Below are 25,000 nucleotides of genomic sequence, written 5' to 3' on the forward strand. Positions count from 1 at the left end.
CAAGGACACTCATATTATAGTGCAGTAAAGTTACATTCACAAAATCATGGCATATGTCTTCATGAAACTCACCTCACCTAAACCCATAGCACTACTGTAACACTCCCCTTCCCTCCATGACCAAACATGAAGCAAGATAGCATTTTAGGTTTTAGTTTTTTGCATTGCTGTATTGTTGTTGATGTACTGACATATTATCTTGCTTATTATGTTGATGCTTATTGTAAGTTGCTTTGGATTAAAAGCTAAATGCCCTAGATCAGGGGTCTTCAACGTTTTCAGGCCAAGGACCCCTTAGTTGAGAGAGAGATGAAGCAGGGACTCCCATAACCTTTTCGTATAGTTTCATCGTTGGACAGTACAATCATCATTGTATTTTGGATTCATGTCAATTTGTGTTTTCTGATATTTAACCACTTGAACCGTCAATACTTTATAAAGTTGACCTTTCACTCTGTACTTGATACTTGGTCTGCTCTTTTTCCCCTATACGAAACCTCCGAAAATAGCTGATCTACAAGCTCACAACGCTTCGCAGCATGGTGAGTTTGTAGATCTGCTATTTTTGGCTAAAGTTCTCAGAATATGGACGCTATAGGGTTCAATTGGTTAATATAAAAAAGGAGAAAAAAAGGTCACACAAAGATTTGGAGGACCCCCTGTAGTGACTCTGAGGACCCCCTGTTGAAGACCCTTGCCCTAGATTGTAAATTGTAATCCTACAATAGCATGTCACTCGGTACTCTACGGGTATAAGTAGCAGCGTCTCTGCCATATGTGGCAGCTGCCGACTATAGCGGAGAGGGCACAGTACTTTGCCAGCCTTTTGCCTCTTTTCTGGGCATACCAAGTTGTTGAAACCCTCTAACAACCAGCCTGTGGGTATAATGTCCTAGGCTGCCAGATATAACAATAAATAGTCTGCACCTGTAGCCCAGCTCTGAGATGGTATTTAGCAGAGGTTGGTATTTAACGACCTCGGTCATGAAAGCTTCCTCTAGGCCAGGGATGTCAAACTCAAATACACAGTGGGCCAAAATGTAAAAAATGGTACAAGTCGAGGGCCGGACTGGTTCAATGTTTATTTAAACACGGGCATGCGGTCACGGGCCCTCAATACGATATTCTGCCAATGACCTAGCAGTGCATTGTGGGACTTGTAGTATTATGGTGGTGCGTGTGTTGCAGAGTGACTGACTGCCTCAGCCTTTTGGCATCCAAAGTCTAATATTTCCCCCAGTCCATAGGGATATCCCTTTGGTCTGATGGTTAAGATGTTGGACTTTCATGTGGGAGACCTTGGTTTGAATCCCAGGCATTGCATGTGCAATATACCAGCGGGCCAGTTCTAATAGTAATTAACTCATACCCCGCTGTACCGCGCTGCCATGCCCGTAGAGCCCGTAAAGTTTAATTAGCTTTAATCATTATGAAAGGATTAAAAGTATTAGCGCAGATTTTCACTGATTCTGGCTCTTTAGGCCCGCCCCCCTAACTGTATCCGGTCATTTCCGGTCTGGACCGGATCCAGCTTTCCGTATCCAGTCTGAGCCTGGGCCATAGTCCCGCCTCCATTGGTTTACTGTGTAACAGAAGTGGAAGCTACTCGGCGATGGAACGCTCGTTTTTCAATCGGATTTTTGCGTTTGGAAACTTTGATCCAGTCTCTACACGCCTGGATTATGATCCCCGCACATATCGTGCGTTTTGTGCGCGAACGTGTCCACGTGTTACCATAGCGCACAGTTGGCTTTTTTCAATGCTTTTTCATGTAAACACTGGCTGATAAGCAGAGATACAGCGTGGCAACGGATATGTCTTTTTCAATGGGGTTTTTTGTATTCGAAAGCTTGTCACCGAGACTACACGTCTACTAGATGAGTCGCGCACAGATTGTGCACGATGCGTGCACGTGCCCACGTTAAAAGATAAGGACAATTTGGCAGCTGCTTACTACAGCTATGTTTAAAATGGCAGAGAAATTGTTAAATATCATCCAAAGATAATTCATTCACGGGCCTGATTTGGCCCCCAGGCCTTGAGTTTGACATAATGTGCTCTAGGCTAAGGTCAAAGGTGTTGCCATCTCTAATACAGACACTTCCCGGACTATTCATCAACCACAACAACATCTGGTGTATTAGCTGTCAGAAATGTAAACATGTCTGAGCTATCACAGAGATGGAATGACATGGGAATGTTTGTACATTCTCACTGAGGGTGCATGATATTTTGATGCCCTTTGCCAGTGGCGTCAGTTCAGCAAAAGCTAGGGTATGGCAAAGATGTGAGTCCTCATGAAAAAATCGGGTTTTGTCAGTTTTTTACCTGGGTTTCTACGGTTTCTTGGGCTGGATATGGCAGCCTGGAATGGTTGTTCAAGTGCAGCTAAACTTGCTAGTAAACGTGCCACAATTAACAATAAAATGCATGGCCATTGTGCAGCTGACCTGCGGAACCTGGGAATATACCATTTTGTCAAAATGGGGAGAATACAAGTGTGGAGAATACAATTATAATACCTTGTCAAAGTGACCATCTTGTTACATTTTGCATTTGTAGTTATTTTACAGTAATTTAACAACATAACCAGCACAGACAGACAAAGAGACATTCATGGATTTATATTTAAACTTAACTTTTATTTTCCTCCCTGGACCCAGGGTATGGAAGCTGCGGTTACATGTCTCCATTCCGACATGTCTCCTTTCCGACATGTCTCCCTTCCGACACTAACCCTATCCCTAACCCTAAACCTAAACTCTATGGAAGTGCTGCCACTCCAACAATAAGAAGTCACTGTTGGAGTGGAGACATACCCCTGCCATACCCAATTGACGCCCCTGTCCTTTGCTATTACCGTGGTTCCACTATGCTATGGCGTGACGTACATCCCTTTGTATGCATAACAGCCATTCAACATGTGTGACAGTGTTTCAGTGATGTGTTCTGTGGTTTGATGCTAGCAATGAGGAACCAGAGTGCTGGGGAACCAGATGGAAAGATTGAGTCTGTTGGGAAAGGACAGTAATCTGGCCCCATTCAGGCCTAGAATTATTGAATGCTTTAACCAGTAAAAAATAGCAGATATACAAGCTCACAGCGCGGCAACGAGTGCCGCGCTGCAAGCTTGTAGATCTGCTATTTTTGAAAAAGTCGCAAAAGTTTTTGAATATGTATTTTCAAAGCGAACGTTTGTAACTCAACATTTTGCTTCTGGGGGGTCCCTGGAACTAAATATTTTGAGATGCGGGTCAGTGGCCAAATACATATGGGGGTCCTTCACATGAAAAGGTTTGAGAACCACTGACATAGTAGTCTCTCAAGAACAAACTAACTGAGCTCCAGTTAAGTGAAAAGGACCTTTTCTTTGACGATGGCTGGCCAGATTGCTGACATAGAAACATAGGTTTTTCAAAAAATCTTAGAAGGATTCAAAAGACACTTATAAAATTGGGTGAAAATTCTAATTGTCACGATTTTTCAAAAATAGCAGATCTACAAGCTCGCAGCGCGGCACTCGGTGCCGCGCTGTGAGCTTGTATATCTGCTATTTTTTCAATAGTTAAAGCATAAAATAATGATACATAATAATGTGTACCTGTTCTAAATGGGTTAACTGTGAATGGAATGGAATGGAAGGAATACTGACAAACTATATTATAAAATATTATTCTTTGACTCTGCTGGTGGGCCGTTTATGAAACAATTTAGGAATGACGCAGCGGGCTGCAGGCACGTGCACACATATTCATCAAAGGGGGCTCAAGCCCCAGCCCTTTAACCCATCTGTAAAAAGTGCCCTCTCCATACCATGAATGCAGTTTTCACTATGGTGAAAGAAATGCAAATGCCCCCTCTTTCCATGTCATACCTGAAGGCAGCATTCAAGAGAAGTGTCCGGTCCAGACTCTCCTGAACTTGAATGCAGCATCTTATGTTGAAAGAATTGTCCTTTCTGTGTAGAAATTGTGCGTATGTGTGGTATAACACACCAAAAATAGCCTGCGACGCGTTGTGAGCTTGGAGGTCTGCTATTTTCGATATTTCCACCAAAGGCCCTTTTAGAAAGTTCAGCCCCTGCCTCTCTAACATTCTCTGCACGTCCCTGGCGGGCCGTATAAAATGTGTAATCGGGCCGCTTTTGGCCCGCGGGCCGGACTTTGGACCGCCCTGGTCAAAGGGCAGGGAAAGCCAGCCTGGCTGTACCTGGGTCTATCCTCGCTGCATTGTATACATGCCTGAGCAGTCTGTCTGACGCACGCACGCGCACACACACACACACACACACACACACACACACACACACACACACACACACACACACACACACACACACACACACACACACACACACACACACACAGCTCTGTATAATTCATGGTCAGCTCCACCAGACAGGCTGCGTTAAGAACATGACACTTTAATGAACTTTCCAAACCACCTGACCCGGCTGTGTGTGTTGTGATTGGCTGGCTCACTCGGAGCTTCTGTACTGTACCTGTGGCCGGTGGAAACCGGCCAATCGGAGAGCAGAGTGCCCCCTCTTGATGTCTGAGGCGAGCATGCCCCCTTGTGGGGAAAGGTGTGCATAGCAAGGGGACTGAGACTGGAATGGATTTACTTTCATGAGAACATATTATAGTCCTCACAATGCAACATAATATGATATTACATTACACTAAATATTGTTACTGTCAGGTGGAAACATGTCTTAATAATAATTCATATCATGTAGCATTTATTCCAGCCATTACTTATGGAAACTGTTTTAATGTGAATTAATATGATTTATTCTCTATTCCAGCTTATACTTATACACACTAGGGCATTCACCAAATATTCGAATATTCGAATATCAAAGTCACTATTCGACGTTGTTCACCGAAGTCGAATATATATATATATATATATATTTTTTTTTGTTTGTTTTCCCTTTAAAGATATATAGTTTATAAAGCTTGACTAGATAGGAAGTCATAAGAATCAATGCCCCTGGTGGATGAATTTGTTAATGCTACCAGGGGTTCTCAAACCTGCTTAGGCCGTGACCCGCAAAATAAACATATTTGAACTGGGGACCCCCCACCCTGACAAGCACTTTGTAGGTATTACATTTAATGTGACTCGGTTCCGCAGATAAATATTGTGAAAATAGCAGATCTACATGCTCACAACACCTCTCAACGCTATAAAGTCTATAAACTGGGCATCATATTGTGTATAATGTATTACAGTTTGTACTTATATGTTAATGTATATAATTTCTTTCAGTTTATACCTCTACAAACTGGGCATCGCGCCACAGATCCAGGACCTGCTGGGGAAAGTGGACTTCACAGGTAAGAACAAAGGTCCTTAAAGGGTCAGGACACCCCGCCTCTTTATTTATTTGATCAGAATTCAGCTATGGAAAATAAATCTAAAATGTAGGCCTGGTTATTGGTTGTTGTGGGGGGAGGGGGCGGAGTGGAGCATGCATATCATTATATTCTGAAACTACGCCACAGAAAAGCCGACCGCAGTGAAAATGCAAATTCTGATGAATAAAAAAATAAACTACCAGTTGCAGGTGTAAAGATTATAAAGATTCCGCAACAAGTTATACTAATTCAAATCTGTCTGTGCGCGTGTGTGTGTGTGTGTGTGTGTGTGTGTGTGTGTGTGTGCGTGTGTGCGTGTGTGCGTGCGTGCGTGCGTGCGTGCGTGCGTGCGTGCGTGCGTGCGTGCGTGCGTGCATGCGTGTGTGTGTGCGCTCTCAGAGGAGGAGATCAGCAACATGAGGAGTGAACTGGAGAAGTACGGAATCCAGATGCCAACCTTCAGTAAGATCGGAGGAATCCTGGCCAATGAGCTGTCAGTGGACGAAGCTGCATGTAAGTACGCTACGCTAACGCTGAGATGGCATGGTATCCACATGACTACATTTACCTACACTTTATTTGGCTTAAAGCTATACTGTGTAAGTTTCTCAACTAGTGGTCAGTAGCGTCCGCGTCTTTCGGCTGTTTTTCGCCGCGGACCGGGCCTCACACCCCCGCGTCACCCCCGCGTCTGCCTCCACGTCGCCGAGATCTATCTTTAGAGGGGTCCCTGGTTCCTGTGCGTTCAGGCATTCCGGAGAAACGGAGTGTTTCACCCGAGTATAGATAGAGACACACGGGTGCCTACAAATATGGCCGCCCTATTGTGATAGCTAGCGACCCCACTTCAAGATGCGCTGTGATTGGCCGGCAGTGTATAACCCTCGCTGTGATTGGCCGATAGTGTATGATGACGTAATTTTTGCGCGAAAACCGGACCCCGGTCAGGATCATAGAAAACATATAAAGAGAAGGCTTCAGAAGCTGAAAATAACGGAGTGGGTGTTCTAAAACTTTAGCGATTTAAGAGTTAGGACAATTTTAAGATTTGTTTTATAAAAAAAGTTACATGGTAAAACTTTAAGGTAATTTTTCTTGTTTGGCGCTGCATCGATAAGTTGTACTATAAGTATTACTATTTATGTTCTGATGTGACACTTATGTAGCTTTGACTGTTCTTGCCACTTAAAGGGCCAGTTCACCTCTGGGACAACCAGATCTTATTTTATTGTTGTTTGGGACACGATCAACACAATCCTGTGTTCAATCTGTGTTTTTTAGTATTTCAGCATGAATGATGATGCATTTTGCATCATATGAGTCATCATGCTGCATCATATGATGCAAAATGCATCATCATTCATGCTGAAATACTAAAATATCTCAAAACACAGTTTGAACACAAAAAATAACTCAGGATTGTGTTGATCGTGTCCCAAAAAACAATAAAATAAGATCTGGTTGCCCCAGAGGTGAACTGGCCCTTTAACACTGTGGGCGTGTCCATGCAGTGCCCGCAGCGGTCATAGCCATGTGTGTGTGTCTCCATGCAGTGCACGCGGCGGTCATAGCCATCAACGAGGCAATCGACAGGGGCGTGGCCTCTGTGACCATGGGCGCCCTGCAGAACCCCAACGCCATGCTCAGGAGCACCCAGGAGCCGCTAGCCCAAAGGTACCAGGAGGCCCTGAGCAGAGCCAAGAGCCGCAAGGAGGACACCTCCTCTGGCAGGGTGAGTAACAGCACCCCCTCTGGTCAGGGTGAGTAACTACACCTCCTCTGGTCAGGTAGAGTGAAGGCCCATGCATACTCCAGAAAAGGTGAAGAGCAACTCACCGTGTGTAGTTTTCTAAAGTCAGAAAACTAGAACATTACGTCATTTGACGCGGACCCCAACACATCTATCTGCTTTTACTTTCCGACATCACCCCTTCACTCTGGGATACCACTGAAGTTGGGTGGGCGGCCCCCTTGCTCTCCACAGACCAGAGCAGTACAAGAGGAGAGTAGCGTCACGCCTTGATCTCGCCGCAAAGCAGAAGTTGTGTCGCTGGAGCCTGGTGACATTCCTTGCATCAGTCTGCTGCTCTTCAGCCTCGTCCACCTCCATTGTAACCGAGGCATTTTCACTCGCTGGTAAGCAGACTAAATCACATCTTTTTCCCCCTTTTAACTCATTCACGGGCCTCTCCAAGGTAGGCAACATTATTATTTCACGTAATCGGCTCTAGTTAACTCATTGAGTGCCAATCCCGAACTAGTTCGGCTTTATTAGCGTATCGCAGAGTGCCGATCCCGAACTAGTTCGGCTTTAAAAAAAAAAAAAAAAAAAAAAAAAAATTGAAAAATTGAAAAAAAAAAAATTGTTTTTTTTTTTTTTTTTTTTTGGACCCCATCAAATCTAGTGAACATGATTTCAATCGCGATTTTGCATGTTCCACCCCCATACAACCCCATCTAACATACAGGGCAGCCATGTTTGTTTACATAACATGTAAAACATAATGGCGATTATCTCAAGAATGCCTGAACGGATTTCCAATCGGATTTTTTTGTTTGAAAGCTGTGAACAAACTGCACAAATCCACTCCAATGCAATCCAGGATTGCATTGGATTTTTTAGAGCTCATTCTTCTCTGTTTTTTTCCCATGCATGAGGTGTGCAAGGTTTAATCATGGCTAAGTTGACGAAAATAAGGCTTCTAAAATGCTTGGTAGCCAATAGCTAACTTCAAGCTAATTTCATCCTCTTCCTGTACATGCACAAAGGAAAGTGTTCAGGCAAGTCATGGCTGCAGGGCTTCTGCATATACCAGCATATCTCTATGGGATTTTCTATGGCCACTGGGCGCCCTCTAGTGGTGACTAGGGTGGCACTCAAAGAGTTAATGTTTCTCGTAAAAATATTTACTTTATTGACTTTAAAATTATTGACTTTAAAATTGACTTAAATTAACTTGGAAAGGCCTGTGAATGCGTTAAAAGGGGGAAAAGACGTGATTCAGTCTATTTATCAGCGAGTGAAAATGCCTCGGTTACAATGGAGAGCAGCAGGAACATCACCAGACTCCAATACGCTAAATGGTGACGTCACGTCCGCTTTCCACGCTTACAATGGGAGTCGACGTAAGTGTCATAACTCTCTCTTTCCTGGGGTCTGCCACAGACCACAGGCAGGTTATGAAACGGCGGGGACTGGGAGACACGGAAGACGTGGGAAGTCAGTGAGAGAGAGACACAGACAGACAGACAGACAGACAGACAGGCCCTGCCAGCACATTCCTCTGAATGCACTGTCAGCTCTGCTCGTGTAAACACTGACCACACACGCACGCATGCACGCACGCACGCACGCACGCACGCACGCACGCACGCACGCACACACACACACACACACACACACACACACACACACACACACACACACACACAGCCCTGTGGGATCAGTTGATCTTAACCACTTAACTGTTTGATCCCTGGAGCCTGAAGCTGATGTCACAAACATATTGGTGGCATTGGTGGCAATATTTGGCATAATATGGGCGTAATATATGAGTATTCCCAGATATGGGCTTATTATTGATGACATCAGGGATCTCCATATACTGTATGGGCATAAAAGGGATTATATTAGTGTGGTTGCTCTAACAGGGCATCATCTGGGAACCAGATGTAGAGGTCAGCTCCATATGATCCGGTAGTCTCCATGTATGGATATCCAGGGTTTGATGAGGTCAGTGTTGTGATCTTCATACTGTATATGGAGATCCAGGTGATGAGCTGGGACATGCTGGGCCCCTGATTCAGCCCGGGAAAAAGAGTTGGAGAGGCCCTCAGTGCGCGCTATAGAGAGAGATCTCTCTCTATAGCGCTGCTGCTACTCAAAGATCTGCCATTTCAGATCATGACAAGTGACAAGCCAGTGGGTCAATTACATGAGTTATATTCCGTCATAGTCGGGTGGAAACCTTGTATGTTCAAAACCGTTTGTTTTGTATTTATCATTTTAAAAATTATTTAAACTAGTGAAAACAGCCGATCTACAAGCACACAAGGCCTCGCGGTGCGAGGCGTTGTGTGCTTGTAGATCAGCGTTGTGTGCTTGTAGATCACTACTTTTGTGCGACGGCCTGGTATGACGAAACAGGGCTTTGCTTTGCGAAGAAATTTACAAATTTGAAACTTGGAGATACAAGGTTTCTGCCCGACAGTGACGATTTACTTTGTTGACTGCCCAGCCCCCAAAATGGAACGAAGGCCGACATTTTATTTATTTATTTTTCCTAATGGCCGGCCTGTACCGGCCAGGAATGAACCGGACGTTCGGGAGTTGTCCCGCTTTTCTCAATGGCCAGCACGTCCCTGGTGATGATAGTCAGCCGTCTTGACAGCCAACAATCATGTGATGTCAGAAGGTCAGCTGTATAGACATTGAGGAGTTACGGAAGGACGGACGGACTGACAGAAAGGATGTGCCGGTTTTCCTAGTAAACAATCATGTGTCTCTGTAGCGTTCGTCCATTGCCATGGTAACCTCATATCAACCTACAAACTCGCTTTTCACAGAGTGTCGCCCCGCTTTAGCGAGTGCAGTGCACTCATTCAGCCCCTCTATGACTAAAGCCCTAAAACAGCCCAAAACAAACGAATTAGGGTCCTGCTTAACCTTCCTTCTCGGGCTCACCTCACCGCTAATCACTTTTCAAGCGTGGGGTGGCTCAGAGTAGATTACAGTATCTTACAATGAGTCTGGTGTACAAGATACACTACACCTCTAAGATACCCATGTACCTGACCAAATACCTCCAAAACGTCAAGGATTTCCACAATTACAACACCAGAGGCAGCACCACAGATCATGTTCAACCCAGATTTGGCACAAACAAAGTGTCAAATTCAATCTCCTGCTATGCCACTAAAATGTGGAACGCCTTACCGAAGGCCTTAAAAGAGTGTAAATCCCTAACATCCTTTAAAACCTCTCTGAAAAACCACTACTCATAACTGGTAACAGAAAACCTCTCTATTGTAAATACTGTTTATTTTTGCTTGTTTTAGAACTTTTTTCTTATTTTTTCTGCATAGTGCTGTTTGTCTGTCATTCAGTGTTATACAGTATTTGTAAAAAAAAAAGGACCCCAATTTAAGCCCAAAGCTTTCTTGTGGAGTTGATCCTTTTAGTTGACCTTGTACCAGGGAACTGTACTGTCATGAAACTGTACATTGTCTATGCAAACTGATAATAAAGTCTTCAATCAATCAATGTCTCTCCTGTGTCTCCATAGCATCATGGTAACCATGGTAACCTCTGTGTCTCCATAGCATCATGGTAACCATGGTAACCTCTGTGTCTCCATAGCATCATGGTAACCATGGTAACCTCTGTGTCTCCATAGCGATCGTCCGTTGCCACGGAGGACAGAGAGATCTACGAGGAGCTGCTGACCCAGATGGAGATCCAGGACTGCATCCACCTCGTTAACAGTAAGACTAATTAATATTGTTAACGACCCGGTCAACACTAAGATTAATTACTGTTAAAGTGATCCCTGACTAATACGACAAATATGTCTTAATACATTATAATTTTCCTCTATAACTACAATGTAAAATTAAAAACACCTTAAATATTTTATTTCTTCTAGAAATAGCTAATCTTTCACTCAGTAGGGGAAATGCCTGTCGCAAGTTGATGATGTCATAAATGTCATGTGTCATTTTTATGGCATGCATGTGCAAAAACACAAACACATTTGAAATATTGATTTGATGCTCATATTAACCATAGGAAGTATTAAGTTTGTTTTTATTTTCACATGCATGCCATAAATTCCATAGGGATAGATCACACTTGACATTTATGACATCATCAACTTGCGACGGGCATTTCCCCTATTGAGTGAAAGATATTTCTAGAAGAAATACAATAATTGAGGTGTTTTTAATTTGACATTGTAGTTATAGAGGACAATTATAATGTATTAAGGCATATTTGTCGTATTAGTCAGGGATCACTTTAACACATGGGCTGCTCAGGTTTATAACATTTCTAGCTGTTGCCGCTGCGGCCGTTCACTCACGCTTTATTTTGAAGAGCCTCGGAAGCTTCGTGCGTGTGCACGTGGGTGTCCACTGACGATTGAGGAAGATAATCCCTTTGTTTACAAAAGCTCGCAAAACTAAAATCCAAACGGGAGCCGACCATTGCGTTATAGTGTCGCCATGAAAACAATCAGATCTCTGCTTCCCTGGCGTTCTTTTCACCTCATTCAGAGATAAAGCCCATTTTATGTTTTTATGAGTAGAATGGAAATCAATGTAACCAGCCTCCTCTATTTTCTCTCTCTCCCTCTCTCTCTGCTACGGGGTGACGTATGGACTCGGGTCATTTAGAGGGCACGCAGCTGCACGTACAGTTAACCCTTCGTTGTCTCGTTCAGGGACGAGTTTGGCCTCCCAAGTGTTAACAATTAATACATTTATTTCATTTCAATATATATAATTAGTTCTCAACCAGTGGTCCTTGAGGGGGTTCCAGGTGGTCCCCAGCTAAATGATGGAGAGTTGGTAACCAAATGGACCCTTATAGATCTTTAACTCTTGTGAGCTTAAAATGAAACCAAATGGTAAATGGTGCATTTATATAGCGCTTTTATCCAAGGCGCTTTACATAGATTGTGCATTACATTCACCCATTAACACACACATTCATTACATTCACCCATTAACACACACACACACACACACACACACACATTCATTACATTCACCCATTCTCACACACACATTCATTACATTCACCCATTCTCACACACACGTTCATTACATTCACCCATTAACACACACTTTCATACAGCAATGTCAGAGGAAACCATGCGCAGCACCAACCTGCTCATCAGGAATAGTTAGGGGTTCAGAGTCTTGCTCAAGGACTCTTCCACACTAACTCTGGAGGAGCCTGGGATCCAACTGGGAACCCCCCGTGTTCTAATGGCGGTACCAGTCTACCTGGGCTCTCTGCAGCAGCATGTTAAACCTTTGTGTGTGCGTGTGTGTGTGTGTGTGTGTGTGTGTGTGTGTGTGTGTGTGTGTGTGTGTGTCCTCCAGTGCAGGCTGCAGTGGAGCAGGTGCAGCAGGCGGTTCATGCCCAGGACGAGGCCTCTCTGCTGGGCAGCCTCAGGCTGGACGCCCTGGGTCTGCTGGGGGTCCAGGACCCCCACGCTGCCTGGTACCTGGAGCAGCTCACAGCCTGCTGCCAGGGGGACAAGGTACACACACACACGCACCTACGCACGCACACGCACGCACACACACACGCACGCACACACACACGCACACACACACAGTCTTTGATGACAGCGCCGTGTTATTGAGTTCAGAGGTCATTTATTGAAAAATAACACACCAATGAAAGAATTCACTGATTGACCAATCAGAATCAAGCATTCAACCAAGGCGTGTAAAAAATGTGGTTCAATCTATGAAGATGTGTGTGTGTGTGTGTGTGTGTGTGTGTGTGTGTGTGTGTGTGTGTGTGTGTGTGTGTGTGTGTGTGTGTGTGTGTGTGTGTGTGTGTGTGTGTGTGTGTGTGTGTGTGTGTGTGTGTGTGTGTGCGCATGCGTGCCCCTCCTAGGCGGTGGTCCTAGACAGAGAAGAGATCCAGAGGGTGGTCAGCTGCTGCAACGATGCAGCTGAGACAGAGAGACGAAGTAAGAACCTTTTGTGAAAATAGCAGATCTACAAGCTCACGCCTCGCAACGCCTGCTATTTTCACAATTTCTGCCTCTAATATTTGACAATTTGGCCAATGTTTAATTGTCATTTCAGAGGTAAACCCATTTAGACCTAAGTCCGATTTGAAAATTACCCACTGTTTTACTAGAAAATATATTACTCAGCCTCTGTAGCAGTTAGAAACAACATTCCAAAACTATTTGATAGCTTACATCCAGAATGGGTTTAAAAAGTCCTTAAATTGTCACTGTAGAAATGTGCAGATACCCTCTATACACTTAACCTAACTTTATGCTGTTTTTTTTTACTGTTGAGTGAGAAAACAATGTTGCACATTAAGTTAATCATCTGGGGACCCCCCAAAAAAATGTGGGGACCCCCAAGTTTCAGAACTACAGGCGGTGGCAGACATTCTGAAACCGAACTTTTCGGTCAAAAGGTCCGGTTCGACTACACAATGACGTCACTCGCGACTTCTGAAAAGCATTGGACCGAATTAGAGTTCGGAAATTTGCACGTCTGAAAGTCCAACTCACCGGACATGTCGGAGATACTATGGACAGGCCTTAACGGTGTTGTTTCAGACATTCTGACTGTAACAGTGTTGTTTAGGACTACATTCTGACTGTAACAGTGTTGTTTAGAACTACATTCTGACTGTAACAGTGTTGTTTAGGACTACATTCTGACTGTAACAGTGTTGTTTAGGACTACATTCTGACTGTAACAGTGTTGTTTAGGACTACATTCTGACTGTAACAGTGTTGTTTAGAACTACATTCTGACTGTAACAGTGTTGTTTAGAACTACATTCTGAATGTAACAGTGTTGTTTAGAACTACAGACAGACATTCTGACTGTAACGGTGTTGTTTAGAACTACATTCTGACTGTAACAGTGTTGTTTAGAACTACATTCTGACTGTAACAGTGTTGTTTAGAACTACATTCTGACTGTAACGGTGTTGTTTAGAACTACATTCTGACTGTAACGGTGTTGTTTAGAACTACATTCTGACTGTAACAGTGTTGTTTAGAACTACATTCTGAATGTAACAGTGTTGTTTAGAACTACAGACAGACATTCTGACTGTAACGGTGTTGTTTAGAACTACATTCTGACTGTAACAGTGTTGTTTAGAACTACATTCTGAATGTAACAGTGTTGTTTAGAACTACAGACAGACATTCTGACTGTAACAGTGTTGTTTAGAACTACATTCTGACTGTAACAGTGTTGTTTAGAACTACATTCTGACTGTAACAGTGTGGTTTAGAACTACATTCTGACTGTAACAGTGTTGTTTAGAACTACATTCTGACTGTAACAGTGTTGTTTAGAACTACATTCTGACTGTAACGGTGTTGTTTAGAACTACATTCTGACTGTAACGGTGTTGTTTAGAACTACATTCTGACTGTAACGGTGTTGTTTAGAACTACATTCTGACTGTAACAGTGTTGTTTAGAACTACATTCTGAATGTAACAGTGTTGTTTAGAACTACAGACAGACATTCTGACTGTAACGGTGTTGTTTAGAACTACATTCTGACTGTAACAGTGTTGTTTAGAACTACATTCTGACTGTAACAGTGTTGTTTAGAACTACATTCTGACTGTAACGGTGTTGTTTAGAACTACATTCTGACTGTAACGGTGTTGTTTAGAACTACATTCTGACTGTAACAGTGTTGTTTAGAACTACATTCTGAATGTAACAGTGTTGTTTAGAACTACAGACAGACATTCTGACTGTAACGGTGTTGTTTAGAACTACATTCTGACTGTAACAGTGTTGTTTAGAACTACATTCTGAATGTAACAGTGTTGTTTAGAACTACAGACAGACATTCTGACTGTAACAGTGTTGTTTAGAACTACATTCTGACTGTAACAGTGTTGTTTAGAACTACATTCTGACTGTAACAGTGTGGTTTAGAACTACATTCTGACTGTAACAGTGTGGTTTAGAACTACATTCTGACTGTAACGGTGTTGTTTAGAACTACATTCTGACTGTAACAGTGTTGTTTAGAACTACATTCTGACTGTAACAGTGTTGTCTCAGAACTACATTCTGACTGTAACAGTGTTGTTTAGAACTACAGACAGACATTCTGACTGTAACAGTGTTGTTTAGAACTACATTCTGACTGTAACAGTGTTGTCTCAGAACTACATTCTGACTGTAACGGTGTTGTCTCAGAACTACAGGCGGTGGAAGACATCAACACAGCCGTTCGTCTCGGCGACGCCATGGAGACGGCGGCGGCGCTGTCCAATCCCGACGCTCAGCTGCCAATCATCTACCACACCGCCGCCAGGCTGTACCAGGACGAGCTGTTCAGCCTGCAGCTGCAGAGCAAGGTACGATTAACACTTTACTACTGCAGAGCAAGGTACGTTTAACACTTTACTACTGCAGAGCAAGGTACGTTTAACACTTTACTAATGCAGAGCAAGGTACGTTTAACACTTTACTACTGCAGAGCAAGGTACGTTTAACACTTTACTACTGCAGAGCAAGGTACGTTTAACACTTTACTAATGCAGAGCAAGGTACGTTTAACACTTTACTAATGCAGAGCAAGGTACGTTTAACACTTTACTACTGCAGAGCAAGGTACGTTTAACACTTTACTAATGCAGAGCAAGGTACGTTTAACACTTTACTAATGCAGAGCAAGGTACGTTTAACACTTTACTACTGCAGAGCAAGGTACGTTTAACACTTTACTACTGCAGAGCAAGGTACGTTTAACACTTTACTAATGCAGAGCAAGGTACGTTTAACACGCTTTTTACAGGTGTCGTTATAATATGTTCCTTGTATGCCCATATATGATCCCTGATGTCGTCAATATTAAGCCCATAGCTTGGAATGCCCATATATGGACATATTGTGTGAGTCTCATGTGGTCTATAACAGACATATAAGACATCTATGATGTCATATCCATATTTGGGAAAATATTTTGTCCACATTTTGTCCACTTAACCCATTTAGTGCTCCAGAAATGAACGGGTTAACATGTCCAGCATGCCTCCCGCAGGCTGCATCCACGACCGTTGTCTTATTTTGAAGGCCAGAAGTCCATAGCGTAAACACATCCGGTTTGACGTCATGACGTCATTCACCGGAAGCGATCGTCATCAACATGCAGTTGTGTAATGGCCGATCGATGCCTTTCAACATGTGTTTTATTAGCGAGAATCTAATGCCATCCTTGGCTTTAAAAGTGTTGTTTCGAGATAATGGACATTAAAGATGAGATTCCCCGTCGGCCTCCATGTTAAGGGATTACTATTTTGTGCACGTGCATCCGTGATGCATCGTGCCAATCGTTTCCAACGGACCCTCGGGTAAGAACGCCAGCGTTACTCTATATACAGTACTTTTCGCGAGTATACTCGGGATCGGCACTCTAAATACTTGAGTATTTTTCACGAGTATACTCGGGATCGACTAGAAATGAGTTAAACAACCCACCAAGTGGGTTGGCCACATAAAAACAACATTTTTAACACTTTCTGTAGAACTTTTTGACAAAAATCTTCTTAGTTTAATCATAATACCTGATGATTATGTTCGAGTAGGGGGAAATCACAGCACAAAGTCTTTAATCACAATTATATTCTGGCCACAATGACACCTGACATCTGACTGTGACATCTGACTGATGTCCATATGATCCCATCCCCAGAGTGGTCTGAGTCATGTGATGTTATCATCCCATCCCCAGAGTGGTCTGAGTCATGTGATGTTATCATCCCATCCCCAGAGTGGTCTGAGTCACGAGGAGCTGAGCGTTGCCGTGGAGATGCTGTCTGCGGTGGCGGTGCTTAACGAGGTCCTGGACACCAAGGACCCCGCGGTGGTCAGTGAGCAGCTCAGCGACTCTCCTCTGGGACTGACCAACATGGAGCACCACAACCTCAACAGGTCTCTGATTGGTTGATTCATAAGTTCATAACCCTAACACTAAACAGCCAGGTCACACCCCAACAGCACTGATTGGTCCATGGTGCGTTAGAATCTGGATAGTTCGAGCGGTGCTATTATTAAATGAATGCAAAGACGGGACGATGAGTCACTGGGCACAGCTCCACCACGCACAGCTCGACCGGGCACAGCACGAACAAGGGTGATGCGAACGGTCGCCTCTGTATCTTTGCCCCAGGTGGAAAAATCCAACTGAAGCGACCACTGCTTCCCCATGACTCCACCCATCGCGTCCTGACAGCCAATCAGCGTTGATGTTGTCCGGAGACACAGAAATGTTTTGGGTGTTTGGTGTTGGGACTCCCTTTTCCCTGGTGTTTCACCTTGATTCTGACGGGACATAATATTTGCCCAACGCTGACCAGCGCGACCAAAGTGAAGCCTTCAACACGTGTTTTGTTTTAAGGGTAACTGTTGTATAATCTAAATATTACACTTGAGGGTGTGTGTTATCCTGATTATCGGCACATCTGCGCTGCCTACGGAACTCGCCTTCGGCTCGTTCCTGCAGCTCTGGTGGGGGGCACGGTGGTGCAGTGGTTAGCGCTTCACCTCACAGCTAGAAGGTCCTGGGTTCGATTCCCGCCGGGGGAAGCTGTGGGCGCTGGGGGCGTGTTTCTCCCTCTGCGTCATCAGTGCCCACACCCTAGGTGGGGTTGGCGATAGGGCCTTTCTGTGTGGAGCATGTTCTCCCCGTGTCTCCTAGGGTAGATGCCCTCACAAAAACATGCAGTAGTCCTGGTTTCTATACTACCGCCCCCTAGCCAGCAGGGTGCTCCCCAATTGCCCTGGTGCGGTAGGGTGAGAGTGGGAACCAGGACTACAGGTTAGGTAGTTAGCACTGGGTGAGATAAATGGGTTGCAAAAACCGTGGGATAAAAATATAGTAAAAAAAAAAAGAAATACACACCCTCTGGTGTAATTCTGCTTAAACATATATAATATGTGTATGATATTTTAGGTACGCTGACACTATGATAGAACCCTACTATCATTTTAGGTATTATTATTATTATTATTGTTACCCTAATTATGAATGTATTTATTATCGTAGGTACGCCGACACGCTGATCACGCTGCGCAGCGAGGCCGTGGCTCAGGGCCAGGAGTTCCTGACCTGGAACGACCTTCAGAAATGCATCGACAACATCAACGTCCAGGTGCACGAGGAGCACGAACGTAAGACTGTGTTTTATTCATTTTATTCATTTTATTCAGTTGAGAGGGGAAGATGTGTAGTATAGCTGCTACCTTAACGTAGATGGTTGTGAGGTGAAGATAACATAGATGGTTGTGAGGTGAAGACAACGTAGATGGTTGTGAGGTTGTGATGACGTCGTGCTCCTCTTGGCTCCGCCCCTCCAGGCATCATGGCCATCGCAGAGATCAACGAGGCGGTGAGCTCTGGGGATTACCAGCAGACCCTCGCTGCCCTGCTGCTGCCCAGCGCCCAGCTGACAGGGCTGAGGACCCCCACCGCCTCGCACTACCATGATGTACTGCTGCATGCCAAGACCCTGCTGTGTGAGGTGAGACCCCCCTCAGCCCCCCACTGCCTGGCACTACCACCATGTACTGCTGACCGCCAAGACACTGCTCTGTGAGGTAAACTACATAGACCATGATGCACTGCTGTATAAGGTAAACTACATAGACTATGATGCACTGCTCTGAGGTAAACTACATAGACCATGATGCACTGCTCTGAGGTAAACTACATAGACCATGATGCACTGCTGTATGAGGTAAACCACATAGACCATGATGCACTGCTCTAAGGTAATCTACAGACCATGATGCACTGCTCTGTAAGGTAAACTACATTGACCATGATGCACTGCTCTGAGGTAACTACATCGACCATGATGCACTGTGGTGTGAGGTAAACTACATAGACCATGATGCACTGCGGTGTGAGGTAAACTACATAGACCATGATGCACTGCGGTGTGAGGTAAACTACATAGACCATGATGCACTGCTGTATGAGGTAAACTACATGCACCACGATGCACTGCAGCATGCCAAGACACTAGTGATGCGCGGGCTGACCCGTAGCCCTCTGCGGACAAATCAAGATTTCAGACGTTTGGAGTTTAAAGGCCTGTCCACACTTTGACCCAAACCAAATCAAAAGGTCCGGTTCGACTACTTCTTCTTCTTTCGTGTATCATCGTCCTTGATGATTGGTTGACAACATTGTATTTCACAAGATTTCTTGTTACTTAGGGGAGGCCATGGGGCTGGCTGTTGCGGTTCGACTACAAAATAACGTCACTTGTGACTTCTGAAAAGCATTGGACCGAATGATAGTTCCGAAATTTGCACGTCGGAAAGTCCAACTCACCGAACATGTCGGAGAAACTATGGACAGGCCTTGGTTTCATCTCAAGGACCTATTTCTCTCTCTCATTGCAGAGGTCAGGTGACCAGTCAGCTGTGCTGTGGTTGGACCACATTCAGGAAGCCATTCACACAGCCAATCAGGACGAGGAGGAGGCTCTTATATGTATGTACACACACACGCACACACACACACACACACACAACGTTAGCGACATAAGGTGCTCGTCGACATAAGAAAAATTGGTGCACTTTTGTATGCCAATTCCCCCACAATGCAACTGGATTCACCCACAATGCACCTGGAGTCAGCTACTTCCGGGGCTATCCGCTCTCTATTTATATATTACCTCTATGATGCAGAACCACCGTGTCTTCATGACTGTGTGTGTGTGTGTGTGTGTGTGTGTGTGTGTGTGTGTGTGTGTGTGCGTGTGTGTGTGTGTGTGTGTGTGTGTCCACAGTGTGCGCTGCTCTGGCAGACATCAACAGAGCGGTGTCAGAGGGAAACTCCCAGAATACACTGCAGGTTCTGCAGAACCCCAACGCTGCCCTCAGGGGAGTGCTGGCCGAATGTGGTACTACATACCAGACTGAACTGACCCAGAGTCAGTTAACCAACACTACTGAAGGTAACATATTTTCACCTTAAAGGACAACTCCGCCCTAAATCACTTCTAGGCTCATTTTCCTACTTATATTGATCCAAAAAGACTGTCCATGGGGTTTATTAGGCAGAAATGCCCTTGTTATCGTATCGTTTTATTTTGTATCATATCGAATCAGCAGTGCAAAGAATCGATTGTATCGATACTACCTACTTGTGCATTGTATTTAGCATTTTTAAGAAGAAAAATTTAAAAGGAAGGGTTTAATTACTTTTCCTTTCCATATAACTACACTGGTCTATCGATAAATGTGTGTAATCTCTGGGTTCATGTCAAGGTGCAGGTTTGTCAATATACAATGTCCATGTATTTGGCAGATAATCACTGTTTACTTATTTATATCCATAATAATACATGTTTCCCTTAAAAACCTGCACTATCCACACCTTTCACACAGATTTAATTTCTTTGCTAAATAGTTACTATATCGATTTTAAATCATTGAATCGAATCGTATCGCATCGCCATGAATGAACCAATATCGTCCATGTATCGTATCGTCAACCATGTATCGTGATATGTATCGAATCGCTATTAAAATGTATCGTTACACCCCTACAGTTTTCCCTTCAGAACGCAGCAGCTGTCAAAGCATAGAGTGAAGCCTATAAGCCTATCGCTTTTACACTATTTGTTGTGTTCAAAAGTGATTTTCTTTTTCATGAATGTAGCACTAGTTGTCATTACAAACACATCCATGCCTTGGTTGTCCCACACAAGCCACCACAATCTCATAAATAATGTTTTGGGGTGATCATTCGGCACAAGTGCCAATCAAAGTGACTGCACTGGCCAATCACAGGGCATCTTTTCCGGGACTTGGCAAAACACATAAAAGTATAACATCTGTTTAGCAGAGTGTGATGGCTTGTGTGGGACAACGATGACATGGATGTGTTTGTAATGACAACTAGTACCACATTCATGAAAAATAAAAACACTTTTGACCACAACAAATAGTGTAAAAGTGATAGGCTATGCCATGAGAGCTGCTGGGTTCTGCTGGGGAAACTGGACAACAGGGGCATTTCTGCCTAATAGACCCCATGGACAGTACTTTTGGATCAATTTAAAGTAGGAAAATTAGCCTAGAAGTGATTTAGGGCGGAGTTGTCCTTTAATAAACGAATGGACAGTAAGTCAGTTTTTGAGGAAAATCGTATGTTTGCCTCAGTCATCTCCTCATGACACTGTGGCCTCCTCTGGTAAAATCTCCTATCCAGGGATGTAGTGGGGGGGAACGCAGAGGAACGTCGTTCCCACACTTCTCTCACCCCTCCAAATAATGTGGGGGGAAAAATGCATTTTGTTTTACATTTAAATACAACAAATTTGTAACAACAGCATAATATTGTGTTGTGCGACTTCAAAAGCGAATCTATCTATTGGTCGTGAACTGGTGATGTCGATGCGCAGCTACAGTGAATGCTAAAGAACGTGTGTTGGCTAATGTTCATCAAACAGCATGGACCTCCGCTCCTCCCTATGTACCTGTAAGGACTTGGTTGGAAACCAGAGCCTCCCTATGTACCTGTAAGGACTTGGTTGGAAACCAGAGCCTCCCTATGTACCTGTAAGGACTTGGTTGGAAACCAGAGCCTCCCTATGTACCTGTAAGGACTTGGTTTGCGACTTGCAAGCCCATCGCGCCGCTGAAAGCACTCAAACCAGAGTGGCATAGCCTGTCGTGTCAGATAACCCAGACCAACTTGTTATAACTAAACTTACTCTAATCTTTTTGGTTAATTTCTTTTCAGAATAATGTGCTATCCAAAACATGTGTTTACCAATTTCACTGTCTTTTATATAATGCATTAATGATTGTTGTTTCAATATTGACTAGCCTGCATTGTTTAAATGTCTTCTGTCCAAATGAAAAGCACAAAGTAACATCACATGAGACTTTTCTTTCTACAAAACGATTAAATATTGAATATAATTGCACCCTTATCATTTACTTTTAGCCTAAATGGATACAATTAGACACAGAACCCCACCGAAAACGGCACACGCATGCATGTGCGTGCGTGGGGCGTCCCCCCACTTCCAAATTTAGCACTACAACACTGCTCCTATCTGAAAAGGATCATGCTGTTCCTGCCACTTAAATGGAGGTCATTATACTAGTGTGACTTAAATGGACATAGGTCATTATACTACTGTGATTTAGGACACAATAGGGATGCTTGATGAAAGTAACTCATAAATAGCAGCGCTCGCTTCACAGTGATTTCTTTACTGACTCAGACCAAAATAGGCATGTTTTTGTTTGTTGCCTAAGTCAAGGTTTAATCCTGTTTAATCCATTATGTTACATAACTGACAGACTGATAGTGTTATTTTTACATTAATATCATAGTTATTTATGATTCTCTCTCTCTCTCTCTCTCTGTGTCTCTCTCTCTCTCTCTGTGTCTCTCTCTCTCTCTCTCTCTCTCACTGTCTCTCTATCTCTATGTCTCTCTCTCAGGTAGCAGTGACAGTGAGTGGGTGAGACTCGCCCTAAGGGACTCGTCCTATGAGTACTTCTACAACCTTCAGAGGTCAGAGGGCAGCTGGGTGGAGCCGGAGGGGTTCCAACACAACTCCACCCAGCTGAGCAGAGAGCAGATCCAGGTGGGTGGAGGTACAGAGCCCTGAGGCATTCCAGTGTGCGGGATAAATACTGGCTCCGCGGGGAGTGTCCATATATAACATCCCGACGGACTGATAAAACTGAGTTATCAGTTTGAAGAGATGTTATATATGGACAACCCCCAAGGAGCCAGTATTTATCCCGCTTATTACCCGGCTACTAAACAAAATTAATAATTTGACTCAAAACTAAAAACAAAACAAAGTATTTCCTTGTTTACAGATGGCTGGAAGTGTTCCACAAGTGTTGCGCTGGGCGTCCCCCTAGCGCGACACAGTCGCCTTGGAAAACAAGGAAGTGCTGATTAGATAGAATCCATTTTCTGATACTACGTCGTCTATTTCTCGCTTAAAATATTTTTTAAAACAATCTTGAGAGCAACGTTTAGTTGTAAATGTCGCTTTGTGGTTGTTTACATGGCTGACATGTTGGATACAGCACAAGATTCACTCAGTGCAACTTGACTGCAGCAGGTGCTCTGAGTCTTTGATTAGGCAGCGGTCTGTTATAGAGCGGAGCATTCAAACAAGCCGGGTAATAACTAAAGGTAATGGCATGCGGGCAAGTCCCGGAAAAGACGCGCTGTGATTGGCCAGGCGTCATTTGAAATGGCAGCCTCGCAAGGCCACTCCCCTACGCGAGGTTTTTCCTCCCCTACTAACATACCCCGCCATTAGCAAATACCTTCGTAGTTCCATATGGCTCTGTCTCCATAGACTTCCATGTAATTCATAGTGCACTGATAATGTCATGTCCATGCCTAGATCATGCACCACGTGTGTGCACATTGCTCACAGCTTTCAAACAAAAAAAAAATCCGAATGGAAATCCGTTCAGGCATTCATGAACTAGCAGCCATTATGTTTTCCTAAAATGTAAACAAAGATGGCTGCCATGTTTGAAAGATGGGGTTTCTATGGGGGTTAAACATGCAATTTCGCGATTGCTATCATGCCTACCACATTCCTTGGGGTTTTTTGAAAAAAAATGATTTTTTTTTCTTCTCGGGATTATCTGGCCTGGCAGGGAGGGACATTAGCATATTCTCGGGACTATCGGGCCTAGCAGTGAATGAGCTAATACAGACAGAATGCCGTTCCCAGCACCTGCCTCCGTAGCGACGTCGCATGTGTTGATTGGGCTGATTTTTTCAGACCGAACTTGAGCACTGCACGTCTGACTGCTGTGACTCGCTCGCTGTCTATAGTCTAGTTGTGGGAAGAAGGGGTTATCGATCATCATGGCCCCAAATAACTTTTAAATATCTTACAATTGGCGACGAGTCTCTTACGAAATTGGCAAGAGTTCCTCTCAATACATAAAGCTATATAACCTCTCCATCATCGGCAATAGGCCTAGTCAGTGGTGTGTGTTCCCCACACTCCCGCGCCCCCACTGTTGCGCTCAGGTTCACTGAGAAAACCGCAGTTGTGTCGCTGCACAGTGCTCATCCTGCAAGTTTCAGCGTTCTCTGGAAGGTGGCCGATCTGCAAGCTCACAGTCACAACGCGGCGCGGAGACACGGATGCGGGCTGCTGTGAGCTTGTAGATCGGCCACTTTTGGCGTGTGATGAGGAAGCGTTAGCCACGGATGGCTTGACTCCGGGAGGTGAAAACGGGAGGAATTTACACACGGTCCGTGTCCCTCCGTGTGTAACAAACAACCAGTTTGTTTTGTGGGCTAATGGACGTTAAGCGGCAGAGGAAAGTGTTAAATTGGAGGACGTTATGGACCCAGAACGTCATAATCTATTCGCATTTATTATCTGACCCGTTTCCATTCCATTTTTTTTGCGGATAATGAAAGTTTATTCACATTTTGAAGTGTTTCCATAAAAAGATTTTGCGAATAAGCCGTTAATGGCTTTATGGAAACGCCACTATAGTCACATAGCGACATTGCAGCTCAAAGGGACTGTAGTGCCTTGGACTGCTGCAGGCCAATCACACGCTGGCAGGGTGGGGCATGCACGCATGCCGTTACGAAAATCATGCCCCCAGTGTGGGCCGTTTGTGTACAGGGTTCCCACGGTCATGAAATTCCTGGAAATATTTTGAAATTAGAAAAATATTTTTCCAGTACTGGAAAAGTTTTGGAATTGATCAAGGGTCCTGCTATGCATTGTCTTTGGTTATTGATTTTGTTAATACCTCTGAAATAACAAATTAAACATTAGCCAAATTGTCCAATATTAGAGGCAGAAATTGTGAAAATAGCAGATCTACATTCTCACAACCCCCTCGCGGAACTAA

The 25,000-nt window shown here is 44.1% G+C and overlaps 1 protein-coding gene across 2 annotated transcripts in view; it reads left to right on the forward strand.

The window, feature by feature from the left end:
• iqgap2 (IQ motif containing GTPase activating protein 2) overlaps positions 1–25,000 on the forward strand; it is a 99,662-nt gene that overhangs the window by 38,344 nt on the left and 36,318 nt on the right. Inside the window, exons 6-18 of one of the 2 annotated variants that reach the window (XM_080738858.1) lie at positions 5,275–5,342; positions 5,763–5,876; positions 6,917–7,095; positions 10,760–10,847; positions 12,471–12,631; positions 12,997–13,072; positions 15,305–15,465; positions 16,803–17,041; positions 18,156–18,280; positions 18,467–18,630; positions 19,520–19,610; positions 19,909–20,076; positions 22,583–22,728. In XM_080738858.1, the coding sequence (XP_080594984.1) occupies positions 5,275–5,342; positions 5,763–5,876; positions 6,917–7,095; positions 10,760–10,847; positions 12,471–12,631; positions 12,997–13,072; positions 15,305–15,465; positions 16,803–17,041; positions 18,156–18,280; positions 18,467–18,630; positions 19,520–19,610; positions 19,909–20,076; positions 22,583–22,728 (1,780 nt within the window). The remainder of the gene's footprint in view (positions 1–5,274; positions 5,343–5,762; positions 5,877–6,916; positions 7,096–10,759; positions 10,848–12,470; positions 12,632–12,996; positions 13,073–15,304; positions 15,466–16,802; positions 17,042–18,155; positions 18,281–18,466; positions 18,631–19,519; positions 19,611–19,908; positions 20,077–22,582; positions 22,729–25,000) is intronic. The other variant, XM_080738859.1, reaches the window with a different exon arrangement.

Source organism: Nannobrachium achirus, assembly GCF_963921795.1.
Source record: "Nannobrachium achirus genome assembly, chromosome: 12".
NCBI lineage: Eukaryota > Metazoa > Chordata > Actinopteri > Myctophiformes > Myctophidae > Nannobrachium > Nannobrachium achirus.